The sequence below is a fragment of the Pleurodeles waltl genome, chromosome 4_1 (genome assembly GCF_031143425.1).
Source record: "Pleurodeles waltl isolate 20211129_DDA chromosome 4_1, aPleWal1.hap1.20221129, whole genome shotgun sequence".
In the NCBI taxonomy this organism is placed as follows: domain Eukaryota; kingdom Metazoa; phylum Chordata; class Amphibia; order Caudata; family Salamandridae; genus Pleurodeles; species Pleurodeles waltl.
Genome location: NC_090442.1, coordinates 830,753,272 through 830,768,662, shown reverse-complemented (window position 1 = coordinate 830,768,662; position 15,391 = coordinate 830,753,272). Strand labels below are relative to the sequence as shown.

The following is a 15,391-nucleotide window of genomic DNA, read 5'->3' as shown; positions in this document are numbered from 1 at the left end:
TCTGAGCCTGTCAAGTCCTTCTTTTGACCCATTTTGCCAAAGGAAAGGAAGTTGCCTAATAATTATGCACACCTGATATAGGGTGTTGATGTCATTAGACCACACCTCTTCTCAGGAGGGTCCCACAATTCCAATAATAATTCAGCGGGGGTCCCTAAGTTTCAGTGATGATACATTGGGCATCCACAGAAGTCATAAGGTTGGGAACTACTGCCCTATAGCATTCAATCCTGAAACCAAGATGCGATCCAACTTTCTATAAGTATTATGGAGATCATGACTAAGAGGTACATACTGTAGAAGAACCCCTTAACTGGAAAAATGGCAGTTCATATAAGGCTGGCTGCAGTGAAAGCAAAAGGGCCATGGTCAATTATTTAGCATCTAAGGCTCTTAATCTTCTGGGATTTTCTGTCCTTCTTCAGGTACACAAGATGGACATTAAAGTCTGAGTTCACAAGTGCATAGCCCAGAACATGTTGCTTCTGGTCAAGTAAGAATCCAGAAGAGATTAATAAAATGTCCGAAAACAAGTGTACAGTATAATTTACAACAGAAAAATCTACCCTTTAACAAATAATATTGCAAACATACATTCTTTCATCCGTATGATTGCAAAAGCGCACCTTAACATATAATAGGGAATAACACGTTCTAGCATGTAAATGAAAGAGGACTAATCTTTTTTTCTTACCTTTAGCATTAGCCCATCGACTCGGACATCAATATGTTCTTCAGATTTGGAACTGTCATTTAGTTTGTACATAGCCATGAATTGACTAAGACTCTGTTTCAAATCCAAGGCAAACTGATTGAGCCAAAGGATGCTTCTGTGATCCAGAATTATCTGCAGAGCATTCAGCTGGGCATACAAATTGGGGCAGGGAACTGAAGGGAGGAACAAGATGGTAAATGCAACATTGCAAAAGTAGTCATTTCAATAACATTCCTTTACAAATCCAATAAAACAGCTTTACAGACATTAACGCAAACTTGTACGCCAACCCAAGCTAGCAATTAGTTGTCAATTAGTTGTCATTATACATGGATAGATATTATCTGGTAAAATATATATTTGTGGGCATGTTATTGTTATATTATGGAATTAGTAAAGACTGTAGCAAAACCAGATGTTTGTATTAATCCACTTTTAATGCTGTAGATAGGCTAATCCAAAATTTGTCTGTCAAGCTTTTCCCAAACCCTTTAAGTCTAGTTTTTGAAGCTTAGTTGAGCATTCACATGTTACAGTTCAATACTCTGCTTTTCATAAACAAGTCAGAGCTTAATGTCTTTTAGCTCAAACACCGATGTCCACATCTCAAACTTAATTACAAATAGAGCAAGACTATAGCAACGGCAAACCACGCAGCGCCATGTTCTGAGTACATGGAAAAGATGCACCATGCACATACAATGGTAAGACACAGCAAGGGGTCGGCAGGTAACCAACGGTGAAACCCACATCAGACCACTGGGTGTGTCTATAAAGGTCTCCAAGGTAACTATAGAATAGAGCAGAGCAGGTGATCTTTCTGCAATGTAGACTCCCAATAACATGTACAGCAGGCACAGATTCACCCTCGACACCCAGGACAATTTCAGCTCGCCATATGGTGCAGAATGTCTCTGTCAAATGTTTCAGATCGATTTAATGAATGTCGAAGTTAAGATCTTTTTGTAAAATATTAAAAGCATTAGTGTCAGGGCTAAATGTGAAACAAATGTAAAACAACCTTGAGTTTTACCTTTAATCAATAACTACGTATTTATCCTGGCGGCTCCTCCGCTAAGGCAGAGAAGCGTCGCCCAACTGGATTGTGGGGATAGGAAAAATAAAATGATAATAATGCAATTTTATTATCATTTTATTTTTCCTGGGAGTAAGGGGATGAGTTTGAGGGAGGGGGCCGTAGGCGAGTTTTTGCTGCACAAAGCGTGCATGTCTGCTTGGCCTGCCATGTTGGGCCAGCCAAACAGACATGCACACTTTAATTGTTCTCAATCCGGCTGTATTGTACAGCCGAGTGGAGAACTTGCCCAGACTCCCACTCCTAGTCTGAGCGGCGAAGCAGGCCGCTCAGACCAATCATGATGCTGCTGTCATGCTGGTGACCGCAGAGTTTTTATTGGCTGGAAGCCTGTGTGTAGCCAGGAAGAGGACAACGATGAGGACGGAGGGGGGATGAATGCGTCTCCCCCGAAGGTAAGCTTTTAAAAAATAAATGAAAAATTGTTTTTTCAACACCCCTCTCCAACCCCATCCCGCCTAAACCCCCCCCCGTTGAGTGGCATCTATATTATTTGCAGAACCCTATTGACGAATACTGGCCACTCACATATTGATTGATATTACCATTCGGCAATATGCAAATGCACAGCTATACATTGCACATTCAGCAACGTAGATCTTGCTTAGCCTCACCAAACTGAATATCTACCATAGACCTCCTGTGAATTTTAGCAAAAAACAGTCCACTGTGTGCATAAAACCACCAATATCGAATCCAGACCTCCCTGTCAGGTAGAAAAGCCCAGAGCTTGACTCAACTTTGCAATTCTCTCGGCTCTAGCCTTGTACTCAAGGATCAGAACCCCAAGAAACCACAAGCTGAACAGTAGTGGCTGAGACTCCCCTCCCCCATAAAAATGGCATCTCCACTCAACCCAACATTTGCTCTACACTACAAACTCTAGTGCTTTCCCCTAGTGACAGAGGTAATGCCCTGTTGAATGGCCTATGAAACTCCAAACTCAGCTCTCTAAAAACAGTCCTCCTATGGACTGCCCACCTAACCAGAGGTCAAGTGAAACTCTACCAATCACCATACTCTTAAAAGGTATGCACTGCACCCCATACCAGTTTGTACCAAGTTCAATACTTGTTCGAAGCTACTGTATAATTTACAAAGTTTTTCACACATGCAAAGCTTACTACCTCGCCAAACAAATTGTAATTTCTCGTGTTCTGAGGGAAACATGCAGTTCTTTCATCTTCTAAGTACAAATCCAGAAAACCAGTAAAGAAGTGACTTAGAAATAGGCACACTTAATTCTCACCCCTAAACTCTGGATTGAGCAGCCTCTGCCTTCTCCAGATCAGTAAAGAAAAACAATCCCCATAATGCAATTTTCATCCACTCCCGCTTCCTAGTGTTATCTAGACAGGGCTAGTTTAGTGCAAGATAATCTCCAGCTTGACAACACTTAGGGGGTTATTCTAACTTTGGAGGAGGTGTTAATCCGTCCCAAAAGTGACAGAAAAGTGACGGATTTACCAACAGCCGTATTACGAGTCCATTATATCCTATGGAACTCGTAATACGGCTGGTGGTATATCCGTCACTTTACCGTCACTTTTGGGACGGATTAACACTCCTCCAAAGTTAGAATAACCCCCTTAGTGTCTCATTCAAATACCTGCCGCTCAATAAGTTGATCTGTAAACTTTTGAGACTATGGTAGCTTTCACACTTTTGTAAGCACTGTTAAACATACTAAGTATGCCTTGATTTTTCTGCGTCTCTTCTTGCCTTTACTCACATCTCTTGGTTAATGACAATAAATACCCTGACATTTTTTAAAAAGTGCACAATCTGTTAATTGAAAGAAATTTGGGTCGCAGAATTCAAATATCTAGCACACATCAAATCAGCAATCAGCATGTGGAGTAACAACTGAAATACCGAGTTCTCTTCTTAGAACCTATACTGAACACCATAGGGGTTTGGTAGTGTAAAACGTGAACACTGACATTTTGAATACATTCATAGTTAATACATCACATCACGATAATCCAACTAGCTTTAAAATCCTATATCAGGAATAGACCTGATTTAGGAGTCATTACATTTAAGAAGAGACGGTAACCTTGCTGGGATATTATAGATATGCTAAAACAATCACTATCTCACCTAGAAAGAGGGATCTATGTCAAATGCCACAGCCCTTTACATATCAAGTGTAACGTTTCTTAGACATCATTAACATTTTCCTTTACCACCGCTGGCCGTTTACATCGAGCACTCAAATTTCCTTTTCACGTCCTGTAGACTTACTAAATTTGAACTTGAGAATTCTTAACAGTCAGGTTTTGGTTCTTTAATGAGTTGCTACTTGGAAAAACAACTCACAAGAACACTTTATTAAAACGATGGTCCAGGAAAGGTTTCATGAGACACACTTGAGTGATCTATCTCCGTAAATTATTTATTATAATAAGAAAAAGGGAAAACCTATGATGTAAAAGCAGCTTTGTTGCATTAGAAAAACTGCTGAATTAAGAACGACCTTATAAAATAAACATTTGACATACCATCAACAAATACTTGTTTACACCACAACAAAACAACTAAGATTCATTGGATTCACCCAATATATGGGAATTGCATGACACTAAATTTGCACTTTAGGATCATCTTAGGGGTGAAGTTGAATTATTGTTTGATACCGGCAGAGTTACAGAAGTGATCAGACGGGGTGGAATGACGATTTAATGTCACTTGAAATACAAGTATATCACATTTCTACTGGAATGAAAAAAAATCAACACACAAAATCCCGATTTAATATGAAAACAAGTATATTTATCAATTGTTATAAAAACCACTCTGACAGTGGAGCATAGGGTATACTCTAAAGCACGCTGTTCTATGCACAAGACCTTCAACACAGCCAACACGGCATAAATAAACAACTTAGGGCCTGATTTAGATCGGGACAGAGGGGAATACTCTGTCACAAACGTGACGGATATCCCGTCTGATTATGATCCCATTCTATCCTATGGGGATCGAAATATGGTGGACGGGACATCCATGATGTTTGTGACGGAGTATTCCCTCTGCTAACATCTAAATCAAGCCCTTAGTTGGATATCACAGGGCTCACAACATCATCCACCTGACCAAATATGCTACCCACAAAGCAAAAACAGAACACATTAAGCAGATTTATGACTACTCCACAAAGAACAGATAAAACAATTCATGGCTGTCATGGCTCCTCAAAACCAGTTAATGAACTCATATACCATGACAGGCAATTAGCAAGCTAATTAGAGCGGAATTACAATAAACACGCTGGCAAGACCTTGAACCAATATTCATTAAACCTCATCACCTGTCAACCATTCAATCAGCATAGCACATGTATTGTAAATAAAAATAGTTACGTTTGATGGTATGGCCTTCTTGGCACTGGACCCTCAATGTGAAATCACTGCTGATTGTTCTCTGGCAAATTTCTTAATCATAGTTCTTTCTGTGGGGCTTTTAAGTTCAACTATGTTTGATGCTTTACTTTTACCCTTGTATATACTCATAAAAATGGGGCAGGAGCTTCATTCACTGTTGTATACTTGTTTGATTCCTACTGCGCTACCATGAGTACCCCCCCCCCTTGGTTAGGGGGCATTTTCTTTATGGATGGAAAAACCTCACCCACTTGATCGTGGCATGCTTCATCATTGGCTAGTCCAACCCACTGGGTTAAAATGATACTGACTCAGCAGTCTCAACCGTAACTCCAGGGGAGAACTAGGTCCTCCTGGAGTAGGGAGATCTATAAAAATTGTCTACAGGTCAGTAGGGTACCAGTGTGGTAAAAAACATTAGAGTTGAAACTAACTCAATATATATAAAAAAAATTATCTTTATTCAGGGTGATATAGGGTAGAATTAAAACCAGTTCACCCTCTTCTATACGATGGGGCGTGTGGGTCTCTGGTAAATCTATGATGGATCCCTACACCCTTTTCAAATGGCCAACATGTTTCGGCTGTTGCGGAGGTACTTTCCAGCAAACTTAGGGGGTCATTCTGACTTCGGTTTCCCCTGACAGAATACCGCTACGCGGTCAAAAGACCGCTGCGGTAATTCTGAGTTTCCCGCTGGGCCGGCGGGTGCCTGCCAGAAGGCCGCCCGCCGGCCCAGCGGAAAACCCCTTCCACGAGGATGCCGGCTCCGAATGGAGCCGGCGGAGTGGAAAGGGTGCGACGGGTGCAGTTGCACCGTAGCGATTTTCAGTGTCTGCTTGGCAGACACTGAAAATCTTTGTGGGGCCCTGTTAGGGGGCCCCACGACACCCGTTACCGCCATCCTGTCACTGCCAGGAACAGGATGGCGGTAAGGGGGTCGGAATCCCCATGGCGGCGCTGCAAGCAGCGCCGCTGTGGAGGATTCCCTGGGGCAGCGGGAAACCGGCGGGACACCGCCGGTTTCCCGTATCTGACCGCGGCTGTACCGCCGCGGTCAGAATGCCCACGGAAGCACCGCCAGCCTGTTGGCGGTGCTTCCTCCAACCCCGGCCCTGGCGGTCCATGACCGCCAGGGTCGGAATGACCCCCTTAATTCTCAAACATGGAACAAAGATACAAAAATGTGTTAAATCTATAACACCATCCAAATGACAGAATGAGTGTCCTAGAAACATGCCTCACATAACATAACATCAGACAGAACAGTTGCGAACAGTCTATGAAAAGAACTGTTAGATATTGAGAAGCACCCCAGGTGCAGGAAAGAGGAATATTATCAATTTATTTATAGACGGTGTGTGTGTGCCCTCCATATCTCATCTAAAACAGGGTTACACTTCAGTTTTTATAACATGGTAACATTTAGGATGTGACATAATATTAGCGCATATAAACATTGATTTCAACAGTTATGCTAAAGGATCCACAACAATGTTTTTCTGTGTCTTTTAAAGTACTACATTGTTGTTTCTTTAAACAGCTAGTTAAGCATGTAATTTTATATAACATAAAATAGTTTAACATGGTCAATCAAAACTTTAATAACGCCATAGTAAGCTTCTTACTAGGATAATCTTTTCCATCCGGGAAGTAGTACTCAGTAAATTCTATGTGAATTGCTGACATTTCTTGTGGAAGATAAAGTGACTTCTTATTGCAGGAAAGCATTGTTTTAGGGGAGGACCGACACATGTCTGCTGTAGAAACCTTTAGAAAACAAGGAAACATGAATTGTGCATTCCAGGGTTATTACACAAATATAATCAAGAACCGAAAGCCTAAAATATATAAAATAATTAATGATTTTGGTCGAATAACAGAAACGGTAACCTACTGAAACATTGCTTCTATTGATCACGTCAGAGACTTTTAGGTCGTTGGGATGAGGACACATTAGGGAAGTAAAAATATAGCTTTAGTCACAGTGAAACTGGGTGCATCCATTTTGTAGGTGCAACATAAACAGGCACTTTCTAAGCGAATCAGTATTGCATTTAATAGCCAGACACAGCTTGTTTGCATTGGCACAGTACATTGCTATCAGTAAATTGAAACTCAAGTATAACAAAAAAACACTAGTGCATCAGTACACAGGTGCACAAATGGGTGGCAATCTTGAAATACATTCTCATGTTCTCATGCATGCTGACACCAGTGAATTTCTCATACTTTTATTATGAAGAAAATGTTTGCACAGCATGCCTTGCAATTCACTGCACCACGCGTCTGGCAGTAGCGTGCTAATGTAGGGTCGTCATAAAACAAACAAAACAAATAAAAACCATAAACCAAAACTGGGAAAGCAACGGGCGGGAGACCATGAGATGAGTGGGACAAGAATGAGAAGCTGGAAAAGACAGAAGAGGGGCAAGAAGGGCTAACAGAGCAGAAGTAAGCTCTTTCACTGGGAGAAAATAGTTCCTAATGTAATACAATGCAAAGACTCTCTAAGAGGCAGGACACAGAAACACCCCTAAGAATGATGTGATTGCCAGTGAGATGGTCTAAGATTTAACTGATAATGTCTCAAGCCAATGGTTAGAGGAAGAATGCCAATTGTATGAAGTGGACTGACCCAATGCCGACTGTATATGTTAAAGTATTAACACACCAGAGAGAGGTGGGAATTCTCACAGTGGGAGACTGTTACTGAAACAGGGAAATTATCCCCCTACAGACGTTTATGGACAAATATGGCCTGGACACTTGTCAAATTCTGAATTATAGAGTGATGCAACAAACATTTTAGAAACTGTAGGAGGTGGAATCAGTTGAGTTACCACAACATGCACTACTCCGACCCCTAATGACAACAGGGAATGGTTGGCACCTGGTTATAAGGTTTTTATGACACTTAACAAGATGGTACACAATAGATTAGATAAACCAAGGCACAAAAGGAGGCGGAGCACATTGACTGGCATACCAGCATACAATTAGCCCAGATGCATTGTGGTAAATACAGTGCATAATAACACTCATTTTAGTTGAGTCTTTAGTATTCACCATTGTTGGTGCAGCCAGTGCTCTGTATCCTTAAACACGTGTTTCAGGATTGTTGACCTTCTTAAGTGAAATTGGTGGGTGCTGCAATGCTGCTCAGAGTCTCATCCGCTTTATTTTTGATAAGCATTTTTTATTAGTTTTATATAGCAACATAAAACCCAGCAGGTCACAATTACACTTTGCGGACTGAACATTGCACAAGTCCCAAGCAGATAACAGAGGCATACGATCAAGAACCGTCGTAGTAGTCAAAGACAAGGCACACAATATTCCTGCATGTAAGACAAGCCTGCAGCACAATCTCCCCAGGTCCCCATCCATTTCCCCCACACTCTGTCATGTTTAGCAGGGTAGCCTGTCGCCTCATATACAAGTTTTTCTTGCTGGGCACACCAATCTACCCCTCACTGCCACTTCGCGATTGTGGGTGCTGTCTCCGCCTTCCAACTCACTGCGATGTCTCTCTTGGCCACTAAACATGCCATTCCCACAAAGGCCCTGTCTGCTCTGCTGGACCCCACCCACTCAAGGACCCACAATAAAATTGGTAACGGGGTAACCTCGACTTCCACTTGCAGGACTCTAGAGATCTCCGTCACCACTGCTTGCCAATAGGGTGCTATGTGGGGGCAGCTCTACACCATATGGAAAAAGTCAGCATCACGGCCTGCACAGCGAGGACAATCAGCCTGGGGAAGGAGGCAACATCTATGTAACCTGCCAGGAGTGAGGTAAGCCGTGTGGAGGTACTAGGTCTGCACCACCTGGAGACGGGAGGTCAGAGTCACTGTCCTCTGGGCCATCAGAGCATCCCTTCAGTCCTCGTCCTCCATCTGACCCAACCACTGCTCCCACTGCTCTCGAAGTTTGTCAAGTGTCTGTGTTGTATTGGTGACTAAGGTGCGATACTTCCCCTGTACCCAGGTCGTCCATCAGTGTCTTAGCCTCAACAGGGCTAAACTTGGGAAGGACCATCTCTGCCTGAACATGCACGTTTAACGCGTGTCTGAGCTGCAGATATCTATGGAACTGTGTCCTAGCAGGCGAAAACCGCTGATGAAGCTCCTGGAAGGACCGCATGGGGGAGCCCACCCAGCAGTGAAATGCCTATGAGGTCCCATTTATGGAACCCCTCTAGTGCCGAGACCTCTCCCAGCCACGACCCCTGCCACAACGGGGTCTGCTGAGTGAGACGGAGCCACCACCCCGTCACCTTCAGCACTGGCCTTTACCCCTTCATCACCACCCTCGTCCCCTCCGGGACACAACGCGCAAGGGGTCACAGTACAGCATCCCGAACAGACCGGGAAAGCCCGTTGTCAAGAGTTCTAGCTGGTATGCAGGATCTGACCAACCCCCCTCAGCCAGTCATCAACCACCAGTAGATGCATCGCAAGGTGGTAAAGATAGAGGTTGGACATCCCCAGACCACCCTCGTACACATCACCCTGACAGGTGCAAAGTGCCAGCCGGGGGCGGGAACTATGCCATAGGAATTGCCGCGCAGCAGCTTCCATTTCCTTGAACCTTCGCCTACGGATGTGGTAGGGGAAGTTGAGGAGCAAATAGAGGAACCGGGGAAGCATCATTTTATACAGGGCTATCCGTCCCAGGATGTTGAGGGGTAGAGACCGCTATCTCTGAAGGTCCTCCTTGACTCTCTGGGTAAGTGCCAAGACATTAAGTGACCATGCTAACTCAGGTAGCACCGCTATATTCATCCCCAGATACCGGAAGCTATTGCGTCAGATAGGAATGGCACTTTGCCAATCATAGCAGTTCCTTGTGGAACATAGTGGAACCAACAGTGATTTACTGGGGTTACTTATCAAACCTGAAGCCTCAGGTAACAGCCCCAGCAGTTGCATCACCCTAGGTCCAATGCTGGCCTGATTGGCCAGAAACAAGAGTACATCATCTGCCTATAACGAGATGCGGTCCTCCCTCCTGGTGGGCCACGACCAGCCGCCAATCAAGGGATCCTCCCTTATGAGCTTCGCAAGCAACTCCATCGCCAATGCGAATAGGAGCTGGGACATTACCTAACGGGTTCCCCGGTGGATAGGAAACTGGTCGGACACTGCCCCATTTACCTGCACCCGGGCCGTTGGATTAGAGTAGAGGAGTCCCACCAGTGCTCAGAATCGAGGGCCAAACCCAGCACTTGAAATCACTCGCTGAAGGTAGGACCAGTCTACTGTGTTGAATGAATTTTCGAAGTCCAAGAGGAAGAGCCCCAGGGGAGGGGTTAAGAGGGCCCAGTTGGCCAGCACAACTTGCAGTCGCCTAATACAAAGTACTCGTAGCTGGCATAATGTCACACTGGTCCGGGTGGATCAGCGAGGACAACACTCTCTTCAATCTAGTGGCTAAAACCGTGGACAGTATCTTAATTTCAGTATTTAGAAGCGAGATGGGGTGATACGCAGAACAGTGCTGTGATGGGGGCTAGTCTTGGGAATCACCACTATGGTGGCCTGATCTAGGCCAGGGGGAAACCCCCCGGTCTTTTTGGCTGCCTCAAACATTGCAAGCAGGTGGGAAGCTAGGATATCACAAAACTTGGTGTAAACCTCCGCCGGGAAACCATCGGACCCGGGGTTTTGCCCGCAGCCAGCTCCGATATAGCGGTCCCAACTTCCTCAAGTCTAATGGGTTTGTCTAAGTCCTGTCTTTCCACCACCGAGATCCTTGGAAATGACACCCCCTCCAACAAGGGTGTCTCACTCTCCACTTAGGGGCCTAGGCCGGTCTACATAGAGTCTTGTGTAGTAGGTGCAAGCCAATGCAAGAGTTTGCTGTTTTAGTCCCCCCACCCGTACACGCGGGACGCGAAGGCTCACCACATGTGCTTCGCTGTCTCGAGAGTAGCGTGCCTAATCTCCTCCCTAACTAAGGTGAGCTGTCTTGTGACGGATGCATACGTGGGATCTGTGAGTTGGCCCTCCAGACGTACTGCCTTGGCCTCAAGTGCTGGCACCTTTTGGTTATGCTCGCGCTCCGGCACACGAATGATATGTTTGGCATGCCCTGTAAGGGTGGCTTTGCAAGCAGCCAAGACTGTACCCAGAGACGGTACAGACCCAAGATTATAAGCAAAGTATTCAGTAGGCCGGTCCCCAAGGGCCAGAATGTAGTTGCTATCTTGCAGGTGCCAGACATTAAGCCGCCATACCGGATGCCGGACAGCATCAATATCATCCAGCCGAATAAGGAGTGGCGTGTGGTCCGAGACCCCGTGGGAGAGTATCTTAACCCCCGTGACACAAGAAAGAGGTCTATCCTGGCATGAGTGTGGTGCGCCACCGACGTGTGGGTATATTGTCGCAATTTGGGGTGCCATACCCACCACACATCGCAGAGACCAAGGCCTTCCACCCATCTGTGCAGTCCGGTCTCCTTGGTAGCTCGGCTTGAAGACAAAGGCCCGGTGATGTCCATCTCCGGGTTCATAACAGAGTTGAAATCCCCGCCCAATAAGGTTAGACCCGGGGGAAGCCCCACCACCACATCCCTGAGGGCCACGAGAAAGCGCTCAGCACTCCCGGAGGAGCACAGACACCTAGGATATTGACTGAGTGCCCCCGAGCAGTCCGGATATCGCCACATATCGTCCCTGTGGATCCAACCGGGAGGCGGCAACCACCATGGGTAATGAGTGGTGCAACAGGGCAGCCACACCCCTAGAGCTCCTGGAGAATCCCGCAGAATAAATCCTGTCATACCCTCCTCGGATGAGCATAGGGCACCAGGTATCAAGTAAGTGAATCTCCTGGAGTAAGACTATAAACTGAGCAAAGCGGCAGAGGGTACTAAAGACCGCAGATCGCTTAATTTTATCTAGGAGCCCATTGACATTCCAGGAGAGGACCCGCTTAGCCAGCTTTGGCATGTGTGAGGAATCAGTAGTATTATGTGCAGTGTGTCAGTCCTGATGCCCCACTGTGACCAACTAATCAAAAACAAGATAGCGTAACACATGCTCAACCACAAAACAAATGCTAGTGAACATTCCTGTAAGTCCCCCCAACTGCCTCCGACCCCATACTTTCAACCCAGAAGCATCTGTTGCCCAGATCTGTGAAAACAGAGTGTCGGTAGCAGGTGTGAAGTGGTGGACCCCCTCCATTGAGTCGGAGTTCTGCAATGCGGCCATCTGCCGCCCTGCGCCCAGTGCCGGGGAGGGAGAGTTCGTCCATGCCAACCCCCAAGTGCATGGGGTCCGTGCAGGTCAGTCTCAGAAGAGCAAGGGAGACTCCTCCGCAGCCAAGGCAAGTCTCTACTCCCCTGGGCTGTCTGGCGTACTCCTGCCCCCCCAAGAGACTCGGACGACCATCCGCCACCGACACGCCGCGCAGGCCACTTCTTTTTCTCAGGCGGGACCGGGTGCACCTGTGCCCTCCCCGTGGTCCCGTGGAGCAGATGGGGCTGGACACCGGTGGGCCACCCCCAGGCCGGGGGGCGGCCCTCGGGGCCACCTGATGCTCCTCAGTAAGACAGTCCCATGCTGAGTCAAAAAAGAAGGATTTCCCGTCCAAGAGGACCTTGAGGCGCGCGGAAGTAGGACCATATAGGTCAGTTGCACTGCCCGAAACTTCTGCATGACTCCTTCGTAGGAGTGATGCCTGGCTTGCGCCTCGCAGGTGTAATCTGGGAAGATTAGGATCTTATGGTTGTCCCAGCGAAGGTCTGGACATGCTCTTGCCTCCCTAAGAATGACGTCCCGGTCTTTGAAGTTGAGAAATCTTACAATCATTGGCCGCATGGGGCCGCCCGGCGGGGGCTGAGGCGCCAGAATCCTAAGGGCGCGTTCAAAGGCAAACTAGGGGGGGAGCCGCTGATTGGGGACCCACGTTCTGTTCCACTGCTCCTGGAAATCGATCGCTTGGCTCGCCTCCGCTCCCTCCGGGAATTCCACAAAGCGCAGGTTGTTATGTCTGGAGAAATTCTCTGTGTCTTCGGCCCTATGGTGGAGCTCACCCGTGCAAGTCTGCAGCTGGGCGACTTTGGCCTGGAGGTCTGCAATCTCATTCTCTGTCTTTGAGACCCAGCCTTCAATCTCTTTAATGCGACCCACAGCTGTCCGCAGATCCTGTTGTAGCAGGCCCACATCCTCTTTCACCTCAACGACCTTAGTCTCAACTACCAGCTGCGAGGATTGGATGGCCTGAAGGATCGTATTCACCCCTTCTGCAGCGGTAGCCTCCCGCATGCCTGGCGAATTGATCAATACGCTGCTGCGACGCCGGCGGCTGCTTACTTGATTTGTCTTTCCCCATGTCCACCACCCAGGTCCAGTGCGGCGCAGATGCAACCGGGGCTTCGTCCAAGGATCCTGGTGCCAGAAGGCAAGTGGAAGACTTGCAGCAGCAGCACTCCGGTCGCCCAAAGGCCAATCTCCGGCGGGCAAACGAGGGGGCTGGGTAGCAGGCAGTTAAGACCTTTTCAGAAGCTGAAACTACTCAAGCCCGCCTGGGCAGCAGCACCCAGCCGCCACATGCCCGTGTCATGCCACCAACTCAGGCCTCGCCGGTCGCAAGCAGAACTCCCCCTCAGTCGCCTTCTGTCCCCCACTTCTCCTATCGGGGCTGGCCACCCCACCACTGGCTGCGCTGCACCTCAGGGGCCCGCACACACCGGCTCCTGGCCTCTGCACCTCCAGGCCGCCGTGCACTCCATGCGGCCTCAGCATAGGCAGGGTTGGGACGGCCGGCACCCCTACCCCACAAAGTCCGCTGGCACCCCTCGCTGGGTGCGTCGAGCCGACCGCCTAATGTGTGGCCCGGGCCTGCCGTGGCCCCCGCCAGTCCCGGCGACCACAGCACCAATGCCAGTAGGCCACTGGCTTTAGCACCAACAGCTACTCCTGTTCCCGGTTGCTGAGCAGGATCTGCGGTCACTCCTCTCAGGCCCCGGTCTTTCCGGCCACAGGGCTCAGGCCGCACCATGCGGCGCTGGCCTCTCAGCAATTGCATCGTGGGGCCAGCCCAGGCCTCTCCTGCTGAGGAACAGCCCCACACCTCCAGCCACAGCACAGGCTTCAGGCCATAGCTCACGGGGCAGGGCACCTCCCGCCGACTTCGCCACGATCGAGCGGCAAGAATCAGGCGGCACTTCAACCCCGGAGCACCACCACAGGCACAGTGCGCTGCTCCGGGAGGCCACAGCAGATACTACCAACGGCCTCCCTAGGCTGTGTCGCAGATATGCTGCAAGCCCAGGCCCCCACGCCGTCTCAGCCGACTCCCAAACAGGCGGGGGCCAACTGAGAACAAAACGGCTGCAGGGCTGGCAGGGCATATCGAGGCAGATGACGGGAGGGTCCTGAGCACTCAGAGTGCGACTGCCATCTTGACGCCCATAGCCATGCCCTCTCATCAGCTTTATTACCACTTCCAGAGTACAGGTGCATCCCGGAGCTCGCCAGCCCAATAACTCAGCAAAGAGCCAAACGCATAAAGAGGAGGGAGCACACTGCCTGGCATATCTAGAGATACACAGCACCGGCTGCACCAACAATGGTGAATATTAAGGACTCTCAAATAAAGTGAGTGTTATCATGCCCGGCATTTACCGCAATGCATTTAGGCAAACTGTCAGCTGCAGTTTCTTCACTGGGGTGTGGGGGCATTGCCCACCTGACCCCGGGCCCCATTTTAAATGTTTTTATTAGCCACAGCAGTGCATGGCAAGGACAAGAAAAAGTTCATTGTTTTGTATATTTGAAGTGAAGTGCGGGAGAAGTCAGACGTGGGTGGGAGTGGAGCTTGAATGGCTGAGTCACTGTCACTGTGACACACAGCTGGGCTCTTTGGGGTGAAGTGCGCATGTCGGGTTGGACGGTTGCCTTGTTCTGTCCAGCCCGACATGCGCACTTGAACCCTCGTCAACCTGCAATGATACGAGCCCGGAGTGGATTACATGCACATCCCCCATGTCTGCAAAGGAGCGTTGGCTGCCCCTGACCCAGCCAATCACTGTGCTGCTTGCATGCTGTTTACAGCAAGAGAGCTGCCCAAGGATTGGCTCAGAAACTGGGAGTGAGGGGTTGGAGGACCGTTGGTCACTTTCGCTCCTTCCTGCACAGACCTCCTCCAAGCGAAGGGGCCCAGCTCCATGCTACGTAGG

The 15,391-nt window shown here is 48.0% G+C and overlaps 1 protein-coding gene across 1 annotated transcript in view; it reads right to left on the bottom strand.

Annotated features, from left to right (window-relative positions):
* BLTP3B (bridge-like lipid transfer protein family member 3B) overlaps positions 1-15,391 on the bottom strand; it is a 220,442-nt gene that overhangs the window by 73,943 nt on the left and 131,108 nt on the right. Inside the window, exons 12-13 of the mRNA XM_069229568.1 lie at positions 6,823-6,964; positions 695-888 (exon numbers count right to left, since the gene is read on the bottom strand). Coding sequence (XP_069085669.1) covers positions 695-888; positions 6,823-6,964 — 336 coding nt within the window. The remainder of the gene's footprint in view (positions 1-694; positions 889-6,822; positions 6,965-15,391) is intronic.